The following is a 14,472-nucleotide window of genomic DNA, read 5'->3' as shown; positions in this document are numbered from 1 at the left end:
TTGCGTTAACTTGCCCCGTAAATAGGCCAAGTTTTTGCAACAGACTTAGACCTAAACACATTTTTTTACGGTCAATAAAGCAATTGCGGTTAATCATGGTCATTTAAACAGCAAAAAAACTAAATGCATATAATTCTGTATTTATTATTTTTACTGCTTTACACGGTGTCTAAAATTTCTCAAGTTATCCTAATGAGTAGGTTGGTGAAACAAGAGATGAACAATTTGGGAAGGTCAGATAACTACAATTTGAAAGATCTATGAAAAAAATCATTTTTGTTTTTTTTATTTTTATAAGTTGCACTCCTGCCAGTGGCGGATACAGAAAAAAAACTCAAGGGGGGCTCAAAATATTTTGAACTACTGAACTAACTATACTCTTATTGGAATGAAAAATAATCAAGTTACATGGAAAATTTTAGATGACTTCATTTAAACTGATTATACGCATATACAATACAAAGCTATCTTATGAAATGAAAAAGTTAAAATTGTGGTTCTGCATTGTTCGGCAACGCGGGAAGCCCCGCAAGGGGGGGGGGGTAATGCCCCCTCAAATCCTCGCTGTGTATCCGCCACTGACTCTTGTACTATTTCCCAATGTTCTCTGCTGTGTTTTCTCACGAAATCCAAAATTAAGGTGGTTTTCTATCATTTTTGATTACCGAAATCGAAAGATTATTATTTCTTCATTACACATTTCACACTATTAGATTTTTGAATAACGATGTCTATTTTTCGTGAATAAATGGAAAGTAACAATTTTAATGCGCGCGAAAAGGCGATGGCTTAGTTAGAATGCTGGGGAAAGCCCGTGTGACATCATTCTGGTTCCGGCTGTAGCCGTGTGAGGCCACTTTGGTGCGAGGCCATGAGCAAGGTCGGTGAAAGGCTTTTACCGGCCTTGCTATGAGCGCCGATACGATGACTGCTACCAGGTAACGATGAGCTTGAGTGAGGATTATTAATACCTTATCAAACGAATGAAGGGGATCGGGTTGGTGTGGTGGCTAGAGTGTTGGCTTCCTACCCGGCGGGCTCGGGTTCAAATCCCGGCAGTGGCAGAGAATTTTCAGAGACTGCCCGATCCCTGCTTGAATGTTGTGTGGAGGACATTTCAAGCGCAACACTCCGTCCGTCGGATGGGACGTTAAGCCGTGGTCCCCTTGGCGCCTATCGTTAAGAGCAGGCTGACGCCGACGCCGGGTTTCTCTCCACCCTTCCTTCCACACCCTTCCCTCATGGCGCAAATGACCTCAGCTGTCGGTCGCCTCCTCCAAATACCATACCATACCATACCATCAAACGAATGAAACTTTCCGACCTTAGGCAATTTGGGAATCGGGTTGCTGTGGTGGTTAGCGTGTTGGCTTCCCACCCGGTGGGCCCGGGTTCAAATCCCGACAGTGGCAGAGAATTTTCAGAGACTACCCGAAAGCTGCTTCAGTGTTGAGTGTAGGTCATTTCAAGCATAACACTCCGGCCGTCTGATGGGACGTTAAGCCGTGGTCCCTTACGCGCCTTTCGTTAAGAGCACGTTAATGACGACGCCGGGTTTCTCTCCACCCTTCCTTACCTACCCCTTCCCTCATGGCGCAAATGACCTCAGCTGTCGGTCGTCTCCTCCAAATACGGTACCATACCATACCTTAGGCAATTTCAATAGGTAATAATGAAGAGATGTTTCCCTGAGCTCTGTGCCTCATGCAATAATACGATGGTTTCCTAATATTTTTTATTGCCTAAATCGAAAAATATTACTCCTGAAGTCCGTATTTCACGCTCTCAGATATTTAAATGACGATATATATTTTTCGCGATTAAATGGAGAATGAAAAATTTCAAGCGCGCTAAAACACGACGGCTAAGTATGAATGCCGGGAAAACCCCGTGTGACTTCATTCTGGTTCCCGCTTCCACCGTGTGAGGCCACCTTGGTGAGAGGCTATGATCGCCGCTACGACGCAGGATGCTAGCAGGTAGCAGGGTACCCTGCTAGTAGGTAAAGCTTGATTAAATAATGATTATTAATACCATATCAAACGCAGGAAACTTTCCGACCATAGGCAGTTTTAATAGGTGATTGTTAAGACATGTTTCCCTGAGTTCTGTGCCTCATGCATGTATTGGTAATCTCAGATGATATAAAACTCCTATCTAATCGTATAGAAACTAGGTCCCTGTGACATCACGTAGAGTGGCATCGCATGGGCGCCAGTCTGGCCTTTTTCAAATGAGGATAAAATTGACCATTTACATTCGTCTTAACTGGGATTTCTACACTACACTATTGGTGGTTAATGAATCAAAATCAATCCCTTTCGTTTTCTTTGATGAACGATACTACCCTATTCCATGTCAAGAGGGTAGGGATTAAAATTTCAAAATTCCCTTACAATATTCCACCCCCCCCACCCAGGAATGTCCCTCAGTAATCCCCCCCCCTGCGTAGTGCTGCCACCCCCTGGCTCTGGCCGTCCATCGCCCTTCGAAGGGGTCCAGCAAGGGCCTGGCTCAGGCCCTTGCTGGACCCCTTCGACGAGATCTTTGATACTTAACATGCAGCTGAAGGTATATATTACAAATGTTAATTCTCGACAAAGGTGATTCATAACTGCCTCTGCAGACGACAGAATACATTTACAGATGATTCTGAACTGTACTGAATATTCTAAAACCGATCTGGCGAGTGAAAGTGTGTAAAAAATCAGTTACAAGATTCAATCGATGACAAAGACAGATTAAGAAAAGCGTTTAAGAAGAACTCATGTTTGTTAAATGAAGCACATACGAGAAATCCTCGTGCTGCTTAAGTGAACGTCTGGCTGGAGGAAAGTGACCAGCATGAACTATGGAGCAGAGAATTTTCAATAGGGACGATTCCTTCATCAGAGAAAAAAATGGAATTGATTGCGATTCGTTACCCACCGTAAGTGTATTCATAACATGCAAATTATTTGCTTTTTAGAAATCCCAGTTTAGGCGAATGTAAATGGTCAATTTCAACCACGTTAAAAAAAGGCCAGATTGGCGCCCATGGGATGCCACTCCACGTGACGTCACAGGGACCCAGGTTCACGAGTAGATAGGATATCCTTTACATCGTCTGAGATTACCAATGCATGCATGAGGCACAGAGCTCAGGGAAACATCTCTCAATAATCACCTATTAAAACAGCCTAAGTTCGGAAAGTTCTCCTCGTTATACAGAGTATAAATAATCCTTATTTTAGGCAAGGGCTACCCGCTAGCAGGGTACTCTGCTACCTGCCAGCAGCCTGCATCGTAGCGATAAATAAATGTAAACCACCGTATTAGCGGGAACCGTAAACCGCATGGTGGAATTTCAACTCACAACACAATAAACAGGAGTGGCGCCGACTCCATGGGGGCTGAGGGGGCCCGAGCCCCCCCAAAAATTCGTTACAGATGTGAGGAAAAAATGTGTCGGGCTAGTCAAAGGCACAGTCTTCATACCTGTTGAAGTAAGGACACAAAACAGATAGAAGCAATTCGTTTGGCCCTCATTAATTAACATAATATTAAAATCTCAAATTCTCACAGGCCATTTTTGGCAGAAATATGTATCCTAAAAAAATCACAGGCCAAACGTAAAGTAAAAATTTAACAAATGCAACAGACGCAGTGATTGTAAACGCAGAAACAAAAGTGCTATCTCTCATGACCTAAACTATCGTAAGCACAATTCATTGGTGCCGACTCCATGGGGCCTGAGGGGGCCCGAACCCCCCTCTGAAATTCGTTATGGGTAAGAGTATTTTTCATGAAGAGTAAAATATGTATCAGGCTTGTCGATTTTCCCCGAAGTGTCCAGATATCGAGATTCGAGTGATCAGGGTTCTAATGTTGATGATATGATTCTTCTAAAATGCTTAAAAAACTTAAAATTTACCGGGGCAAGGTCCTCCTTAAAATATTGGGGGGGTCAAGGTTTTGGCCCCCCCAATATTTTTTGTAAGTCGGCACCCCTGGTATACTGTAGAATATCACACCAATGGTAAAAACAGGCCGAGGAGATTCAATAGAGGAGACCAACTATTGGTTGATTTCTGTTGCCACTTTGGTAGCATTTTAATCGGTTTACAAAAATGTCCGCAGCACATTGATGAGCGGAATGTAATCCACTTTCCGATAATTTGCATTGTGACGTTTTCATTGTGAGGAATATCGTTTAAAAGTCATTAACATGATATCTTACATCGAATTGTGTATACATTTCTGTTAGTACCCCTAATTATGTCATAATTCCCCGTTAGACTCAGATCAATTTGTCTGTCAAAGAGTATTACGTAAACCCATTTAAATACGCAGTGAGTGACAACAATACTCAGAGGCAGATTTGAAGATCCTCTTTCGTAATATTCGTGAAACAAGAAAAGAACATATGAAAATTTTATTGCAAAAAATATGCCATCATTTTCATATCAGATCAAATTTTTCACCCCAAAATGTTCTTGTTAAACACTTATTTATGCCTCTAACCAACTGATTTTGCTTGGAGAGAAATCATGGGTATTTATGCAAGAATTATTAAGAATAAATGTCTTCTTTTATTAGGATCAAATTACAAAATCATTTGCGAAAACATAATAGTTTACAAAATATAGAAACATCCATTTATGGCTAGCAATGGGTATGCAAAATACATTTATCAACCAACTAGTTGGTTGATAAATGTATTTTGATATGCATTTGACTATATCAGCTGATATTGTCTTTCTCCTCAGGGACGAAAAAACAGAAATAGCAAAAACGATACGGCTTCAAGGCTAAATTGACAAATCATGGCAATAAAAGAAAAGTATGCCATTGTACAATGTATTCATTTGTAAAAATATGCATCTTGTAATGTCCGTATTGTATGTGAAACCATAAAACAAGCTATCATGAATAAATTCCATGAAACTAATTATAATTTCAATGTGTCATTGTCAAGATTAGGTACCTATACTCGTACATTGGATCTCATTGACAGAGAATATCAGACATTCATAAAATAGGAAAATTAACAATTAGTGCTAAAAGTAATTTGAAAGTGGTTCATTCATTAAAAAAAAAAGACTGTCCCAATCTTTTTTGTTGCCATTATAGGTTAGGATAATTACAATATGTAGGTGTTACCAAGGAGAATATATATTCTTTTTATCAGTGGAACACCTGAAACATTGAAATAATGAGTATAATTTCAGAATGCAGATATTATCGCACAAACATTGCATCTGAGCAGTTGTGCGATTTGTGTTAAAGGCATCAAAAAATTAGAATGGCATGTTATAATGGAAATAATAATGGAACTATAACAATAATATCCAACTTTGCATGTAAAGGCTTTAACTCAAGCACCGATTAGGTAACAATTGCGAGAGCATTTATTTATGTGGCCATAGTCACTGTTCAACTCCCAGTTCACCAAAATGACTGACGTGGAATAAAATACGAATCTCTTCTTCGAGACAATGAATTTCAGGAACTTAAGAAAAATAACTTCAAGGCACTCATCTCCGACGTTTTGTTGAAGGCACATTCTTCATACCTGTTGAAGCAAGGAAACAAATCAAATGTAACAAAATTGTTTGGCCCTCATTAATGTACACAATATTATGCAATAATTATTATTAATTATATTATTAATGTTATAAGTCAGCGTCTCCCTCTAATTACCTTATAATATTCTCGGTTTTTTCAGGTTTATTTGTCAAATTCGCGCACGCCATTTTGAGCTGAAATATACAGTGTGTCCCATTTATCTTGACCGCCCGAAATAACTTTTTGTCCATATGCAAATTCAAAAATGTGTCAAGCCAATGTTCATTAGCCGTCAGGGAGACATTAATCAGCATGGTTGCCTTCCTTGTAGCTTTGTTATTTACAAAGATATGAACAGGAGGAGTTATAGGAGAGGATATGAAATGCCCATTAAAAAACACAGGGTGCCATTTATAAAAGACATACCGCTGTTCATATCTTTGTAAATACCAAAGCTACAAGGAAGGCAATCATGCTGATTTACGTCCCCCTGACGGCTAATGAACAAAAAGTTATTTCGAGTGGTCAAGATAAATGGGACACCCAGTAGACTTTTATTAATCCTTACATTATTCTATTAGTAATATCAATCCAATTAAGTCAAACGGATTAAACTTAAAAATTTTGTCTGAGCCTTGGGGGTTTTTTTTTATCCCCCCAAACACACCCCCCCCCCTCACTGCGCCAAAGCTGCCTCCTAAACTTGAATGAACCATGAATTAGCAAAATTCAAAAGACTATTTCAGTCTTTCCTTCTTAAGAATGCCTTTTATAGCACTGCTGAATATTATGAAGTGTAAATTTTAGAAATGTACGTATTTTAAGTGTGTTTTTATGCAATGATTACTTATGTTTCTCTCCTTTATAATGAGATATTTATAAATTTGACGCTTTCCAAAGTCTCTAAAACCATTAAGGACATTAAAACTATTATTATATTAATATTTTCATTTGTCCGCTAATTTGCTTTCACAAATATAGGACATGTCAAGGTGTGATTGAGTTATAAAAATATTATTAATAAAGAAATAAAAAAAATGTCATGCATGAAGAAATTTGGGCACAGAATAAAATGAGTGTTAAAAAAACCCACAAATCTTGTAGCCCGATCAAATTAGCCCAAAAAATGGGGGTACCCTTGCATAAATTGCCAACAAGCTGAAAATTTGCATGAACCTCAAGGATACCACTCTAATGAAATCCTGAAAAGTCCCCATCGATATCCCGTGTGTGCAAAAAAGTTTATTCAAGGTCAAAGGTCACAAAAATGAGTTTTTTGCATTTTTTGGCCAAGCGGTTAGTTTTATGACAAAAATTGCTCCAATCCAAAATTGTAGATCAGAAAATTATCTACAAAATTGTCCTTTCACTTTTTTCTCTAAGATTTACCGTTTCTGAGAAAAAGCCATTCGAATGTAGGCTGGAGCTGCATTCTCCGTAATATGCATGACTATATTGTTGTGCTCTCCGAACATTATTGGACGCGTAACTGGTTACTAGCTCTCACCTGTCCATCCGCCAACAATCGGGACAGGGGGTTTAGTTTTAAATATTCCGTCTTAGTGAAAACATGTGGTCATTGCTAGAATTATAAGTTAAAGTTTGTGCTATATTTAGTACTTAGCAAATTTCGGGCATGGCTTCATCTGTAAAATAACCTTTGCCTGCAAGTGAAATTGCTACTGCTGATCGTGGCTCAAAGACGTTGATTGATGCAAGTGCTGAAAGAAGTAATAAATTAATAAGTAATAAAAGAACGGATTGAAGAATAGAAAGGAGACGAGGTGTGAGGTATTGGCTTAGAATTTGTTAAGTTACTACACTTTCATTCAAAGAATATGTTCTGTATATAGCTCATAATAATTTTTTCTGATAGTAATTTAAAAAATATTATCGCTCGCATGAGGTTTAAACATAATTTAGTGGCTGCCGAAGCCAGTTATAGCCATGGTTGCAGTTTTTCTTTTTTTAAACCACCCATTGGAAGTAAAACTGGTCGTCTCCGAGATGAAGCATTGAAATTGGCCTGACTTAGGATCCTGGAAGCTGCGGCAGCAATCATGCGAGATAATATTCAATCGTTAGCCATTGATAATTCTCATTATCCTCCACCAAGTCGCATGTTTATAGACATTAAGAATATATTCCGTGGTCATTGACACATGTTTTAGAGCAAATTATTTTAAAAGATAAACGGTTAAATTTAGATATTATAAAATCAGTATGTACAAATTTGTCCCAGTATTATGACTGCTGTAAGGCCTCGGTCTTTCAAGTCCCAGATATAAAATTGGGTATTGCAGTTCTTTCATCGGCAGTTTACCTCAAATCAACTCATAAAAATTTTTAATGCTCCAATCGGTCACAGAATTCGCTGTCTTCTTTCAGTCTATGGATCTCAAACAAAAATCACGTGCACTTATCCTTTGCTAAACAATCACGTAATAAAAAACGTGTGCAATTTGCTTGCCATCCATCAACCTCAGCTTCTGCTCAGCGATATATCTATCGATTGAATCAATAATTTCAAGTGTGATTTGGCAATAAACTGGATCCACAACCATGGACGTACCCAGCGAGGGGCAGGAGGGGGCATCTGCTCCCCTTAGAATCAAAATCGCAAATGTATTTAAGGAAAATAACATTTTTTCAAGCAAATAATTTTTCAAGATAATAAAGAGCTGTTACAGTTTCCATAAAATGTTGATTTCATCCACCTTCTCCTTGCTTAAATCTTACCTACAACTTGAACAACCATGGCTTGCCCCCCACCCCTACTTTTGATCCTGGGTACGCCCTTGTCCAGAAGAATGGGGTTGGAAGTTAATTCACAATGTACTGTGGAGCCAATACATACTCTACGCCAGTCTCCTTATCGCCTTTATTATTTTTTTGGAAATCTGCAAGGAAGGGTATAGTTCAAAATTTAGCTGCAAAAAGTGGGCTTATTTTGTTCAACGGCAAGCATCAGTCGTCAAGCCCAGTCGTGTTCAAACGTTGAACTTTCAACAGAAGAAGTACCGACATCAACGACGAAACAGATAATGTATCGCTGTTACAACAAGTTACATTGGCGGATCCAGGAGGGGGGGGGCAAGGGGGCACGTGCCCCCCTCGCCCCCAGACCCTCAAAAATATGCAAGATTTTTAATACGGTCCCATTATCATTGCGTTCGTTTTGTATTACGAGATATCCTTGTAAAGAAATCCTGGATCCGCCCCTGAAAAGTTGCGTCGACTCACGGGAATGTAGAGGAAGAAGAAGATGAGAGTGGAAGAAGAAACAAATAGTAAGAAGTTCAATAAGACCTGATTTACGAGTAAAACAGACCGTGGAGTAGACCTACTGGGGAAACTACGCTTAAAAAATGCGCCTCGTGCACTACCACATAGGTGGCGAGGAAACGTGTGCATATTATGGAGAATACACAACCCTATGTCCCAATTGTTGTCTAGTAACCAATATGCGAGTTACACGTCCAATAATGTTCGGAGAGCGCAACAATATAGTCATGCATATTACGGAGAATACATCTCCAGCCTACATTCGAATGGCTTTTTCTCAGAAACGGTAAATATTAGAGAAAAAAGTGAAATGACAATTTTGTAGAAAACTTTTCGATCTACAATTACGGTCTGAGCAATTTTCGTCATAAAACTAACCGCTTGGCCAAAAAATGCAAAAAACTCATTTTTGTGACCTCTGACCTTGAATACAAGTTTTTCTCACACGGGATCGATGGGGAATTTTCAGGATTTCATTAGAGTGGTATCCTTGAGGTTCATGCAAATTTTCAGCTTGCTGGCAATTAATGCAAGGGTCAATGTCTATTTTGACCGGGCTAATGCAATAGGGTGGTTTCCTATTATTTTTTTATTGCCTAAATCGAAATATTATTACTCCTGGAGTACGTATTTCACGCTTTTAGATTTTTAAATGACGATATCTATTTTCCGCGATTAAATGAAAAGTGAAAATTTTCAAGCGCGCGAAAACGCGACGCGTAAGTATGAATGCCGGGATATCTCTCCGTGTGACGTATTTATGGTTCCCGCTGCCGCCCTGTGAGGTGACCTTGAGGCGAGGCTCTGAGCGCTGATACGACGCAGGCTGCTAGCGGGCAGCTGAGTACCCTGCTGGCTGGTAGCGTTGGCTTAAATAAGGATTATTAACACCATATCACACGAAGAAAACTTTCCGACCTTAGCCAGTTTTAATAGGTGATTATTACGAGATGTTTTTCTGAGCTCTGCGCCTCATGCATGCATTGGTAACCTCAGACGATGTATAACTCTTATCTTCTCGTATAGAAACTAGGCCCCTGTGACGTCACGTGGAGTGGCATCGCATGGGCGACAATCTGGCCCTTTCCAAATAAGGATAAAAATGGACCATTGCCTTTCGTCTAAACCGGTATTTCTAAAACGAAATAATTTGTGTAATATGAATACACTAATGGTGGGTAATGAATCGCAATCAATGCCTTTCCTTTTCTTTGATGAAGGAAACTACCCTATTGAAGAGGGAAATAGTCTTCCCTCTCTTAACTTCCTCCAGAAAATCATTAAATAAAAAAGGCCCATATGCCATGGGGCATAACTCAAGTTTTTATTTCTCATAAATATTTAGTGGAGGCTTATAGCACTCCTGGTATAATAGCAATGATAATTGTTTTTGGTTGCACAATTGGAAATATTCTTTTTCTCACCAACAATCGCAGCGTACATGTACACAAAAGCGATAGGTAATATATTAAATTTCCAAAATAGATGGCAACATGGGGAGTATAGCAGGCATTTCACCTAAAAGTCGCAGTATCCTCTTTTGAATTTAGAACATTATTTTACAGTTGGGTCCCAATTAGTGCCCCAGGAGTGGATACTAACCCAATAGTAGCAAAACCTTATGTATAAATTATTTTAAAATATATTGCGAGAACATTTTAAAATGACTTTAACATAATTTGGAAAACATTTAGCTTTCTCTGTTTCAATGTTACAAATCTTTTTTTCATCATTTCAAAATGATTTTAACACAGGTTTAAAATATTTCCTACTCTTGAAGGGGCATTGAATTATAATTTTTAAAGTAGTTTTAAAATATGTTGTAACTAATTCAGCCTAATTTTAAAATGATTGTTATGCTAATATGATATAAGTAAACACGTTTGAAATTACGAACTGTGCCAGAAACAGTAAAAAAATATTTTCCCACCTATTAATTATCCTACTGACATGATAGTTTAATATGCGGGAATATTTCGGAGGAAGTAATGCAAGCATCGTAAAAATTAAAGAATCTCCTTATCTGCACGCTTTCACTGAATCCCCACCTTCTCCAAAGACATTTGGAAGACATCATAATCAGGTATCCATGTTTGGATTAGAAGACGAATATGATTGTTGATGTCATATATACTCAGCCATATATACTCATTTATATAGTATGCCAAAAAGCATATATTGAGAGTGTTTTCAGGCATTCCTTTATTGTGTTCTCGGTTCATTCAATGTCCATTTTTCGATAATATGCCTTCATTTTGGGATATATTTCCCGTAAATGCATTATTTTAAATTTCTAAAAATATTATGGAAAACTGCCAAAAATACCCTTTTGTTGATTTCAAGAAGCCCTGAAAACAGCAAAATTCAAACTCACTTTTGAAAAAAGGGATTCATTTTTGGTAGGAAAAGTCTCCAAACTCATCTGTATTACTTGTTATATGCAAGGCTACTTGTCAATTATTCACATTCACCTCAAAGGAATGAGAATTTTTATACTGGTTTATTTTATCACACTGGTATGACTAAGATTATATGTACCAAAGAAAATTTATATGAGTGTTTTAAAATGATTTCAAAATAATGACCTAATTATTTCAAAATTATGTTAAAATGATTTTAACATTATGTTAAAATGATTAGAAAATAATTATCAAATTATTTCAAAATTATTTTAAAATCATTTTAAAATGTGTGTAAAATAATTTTGAAATTGTTTTAAAATAATGTTTACATAATTATTTTTCTGTGAGATTAAAAAAGGAACATTTTATGCACAAATAAGCCAATACTTCCTACATATCCATGTATATACTATCAACAAAATGCGATCCAATGGTACAAGACTTAAAATGAGCAACGCCTAATGCATTATTTTAAAATTATTTTAAAATCTTGAAAAAGTCATGAATTTAGCCATCCTATGATATTTTGATTTCAAAATTATTTGAAATTATTAGACACAGAACGATAAAATGTGTTTTGTTATCATAAATTATTACTTCATTAGATGGAATTCAGTTTTTAGTTTTATGGGATCCATGCTTCATATGCCATTGACTGATCAATATCTGTTGCAATCGAGAGTTGACTACAATAGGGTGGTTTCCTATTATTTTTTTATTGCCTATATCGGAATATTATTACTCTTGGAGTACGTATTTCACGCTTTTAGATTTTTAAATGACGATATCTATTTTTCGCGATTAAATGAAAAGTGAAAATTTTCAAGCGCGCGAAAACGCGACGGGTAAGAAAATCTCTCCGTGTGACGTATTTCTGGTTCCCCCTCCCGCCTTGTGAGGTGACCTTGATCTAGGCTCTGTGCGCTGATAGGATGCTAGAGGGTAGCTGAGTACCTTGCTGCCTGGTAGCGCTTGGCTTAAAAAAGGTTTATTAATACCTTATCAAACGAAGCAAACTTTCCTACCTTAGCCAGTTTTAATAGGTGATTATTACGAGATGTTTCCCTGAGCTCTGCGCCTCATGCATGCATTGGTAACCTCAGACGATGTATAACTCCTATCTTCTCCTAAAGATACTAGGTCCCTGTGACGTCACGTGGAGTGGCATCGCATGAGCGCCAATCTGGCCCTTTTCAAATGAGGATAAAAATGGACCATTGCCATTCGTCTAAACCGGTATTTCTAAAACGAAACAATTTGTGTATTATGAATACACTAATGGTGGGTAATGAATCGCAATCAATGCCTTTCGTTTTCTTTGATGAAGGAAACTACCCTATTAGTACATCTGTGAAGTGGATTTTTCATGAAGATTCCTTGATTCTGATTTAATGTTTACCAAGTAAGTCACTTACCTCATCGACTATGCTCCTAATTTTCGGAATCACATGTTGCATGAAGAAGAGCATTAGGAAAGGCATCTTCTCCTGCAGTTACGACATTCCATCTTTAGAACCGTACTTGACCAACATTCCCGGGACGACCGAAATCAATGATACTTCTCTCGCTAAAGGTGTTTTCTTGCTCAAGGCATCATCTATCAAGTCATCCACGCACACCCCTGAGTCGTTCTTCTGTAATGCTTCCTGCTCAATTTTCTCATATAGTTTCTCATACAGATCATCATCACACTCGTAAGGACAGCCTCGATTTTCGAAGATGTAATACATCACCATCTGCATCAAACTCTGAGCCAGGGAAACTTCAGGGTCAAGATTTTTGTACACATATTGTCTACATTCATATACCTTATATTGCCAAACCATACCTCCCAAGTAAACATTGCATTGAAAAAAGTCAGTGAACGTATGAAATGCTGTTCCATCACATTTTACACCGTCCATGCTGACCAATCGTCTCACTAAGTTTGAGATATTGTGGGAATCACAATCGATTAGTACTTTCACTCCACGATTTCTCTCCAGGAACGTCAACATTAGAGACGTCAAGGGGGATGCTTTGTATATCTTCTCGTAAAAACCTCTGACTTTCTGTGTTTTCTCTTCGTTATTCTCACGTATTTCTGTGAGACTCATCATCACGTCTACACATCTACTTTGGGCTCTATTATTTTCTTCCATTTCAGTTTCCTGGTCTCCGTCCTGAGTAGCGCCGCCTTCAGACGAACCTGAAGATTGAGAACTTGCAATGTGCGCCACTTCTTGCATCTTTGCCGTCACATAATCCTTGAAAGGAGCGATATCCTCAGATAATCTGGTGACGCTCTCCTCCAGTTTTTGGAGCAGAATATCCCTGGACGTGATCTCTTTGTGCATCTCATCTCGCAGAGAAGCGAAATCGCTGGATTGGTGGTGGCGCATTTCAGTAATTATGTCTCTGATCGCTGCTTCCAGCTTGGCCAACCCATCTCGTGTTACAGCCTCTTCAACAGGAAGTTTTCTCACTGTGTCGCCAACGTCTGTCATTTAAACTGCACCTAGAAATAAAAAGAAATGCATTGAGTATGAGGCTTGCCCATGAAGTAATGCACCACTATTGTTTTTCTCACCCGACGACAATGGTATCGATGCGAAACTTATGTATGCATTATCTGAAGTTCCATGGATCTGCACGCAAAATTTCTAGTTTTTCTGACAGATAGCTTAGCTGTATGACCATTTCATTATGGCATCTGTCAGGGAGATACATTACAAGCAGTGTGCCTTCACTGATTTTCTCAACCCTGGGAAAGAAATTGTTGAGGATATTCAGTGACGTTTGTGCAAAGGTTATGGATACATACACAACCAACAGGATTGAAGTTATTCCCTGGGTTCAGAGGACGAGAGCGTCAGAAGGCAGTTTGTTGGTTTACAGCAGTCAGGGAGACCATTCACGGCTGTCACACCTGACAGGTTAGAGTGAGGTGATGTTGCCATTGCTGTGATACCAAATTGCCATTATTATGGAGGTTCAATGGAAGCAGACATTCAGATATTTACAATATTTCAACAAAGTTAATACAAGATATTTAATAGTTATTAGCTAATATTATATTGTTGATACCATTGATGCCATGTCAGTGATACTAAAGAAGCAGAGCCATTAATTCAGAACAATACGTCAACGCATTGAAAAACCTCAAGATGCGCTTCCTGCGACTTTGGCACCATGCCAACAGAGGTGATGTTTTGATTCAACTCATTAACCCTCGGACGCTCACAAGTTTCAGAACAGT

At 38.3% G+C, this 14,472-nt stretch overlaps 1 protein-coding gene across 1 annotated transcript; it reads right to left on the bottom strand.

Moving 5' to 3' along the window:
* Positions 1–4,574: 4,574 nt before the first annotated feature.
* LOC124170198 lies at positions 4,575–13,725 on the bottom strand. Its single transcript, XM_046548895.1, has 2 exons — positions 12,650–13,725; positions 4,575–5,554 (listed from the first exon to the last, which is right to left on the bottom strand). The coding sequence occupies exon 1, from the start codon at positions 13,718–13,720 to the stop codon at positions 12,728–12,730; it is 993 nt and encodes a 330-aa protein (XP_046404851.1). The 5' UTR covers positions 13,721–13,725; the 3' UTR covers positions 4,575–5,554; positions 12,650–12,727.
* Between the last annotated feature and the right edge of the window lie 747 nt (positions 13,726–14,472).

Source organism: Ischnura elegans, chromosome 13, assembly GCF_921293095.1.
Source record: "Ischnura elegans chromosome 13, ioIscEleg1.1, whole genome shotgun sequence".
Lineage (NCBI taxonomy): Eukaryota > Metazoa > Arthropoda > Insecta > Odonata > Coenagrionidae > Ischnura > Ischnura elegans.
The sequence above is the reverse complement of the archived record's forward strand: the minus strand, read 5'-3'. Positions and strand labels throughout refer to the sequence as shown.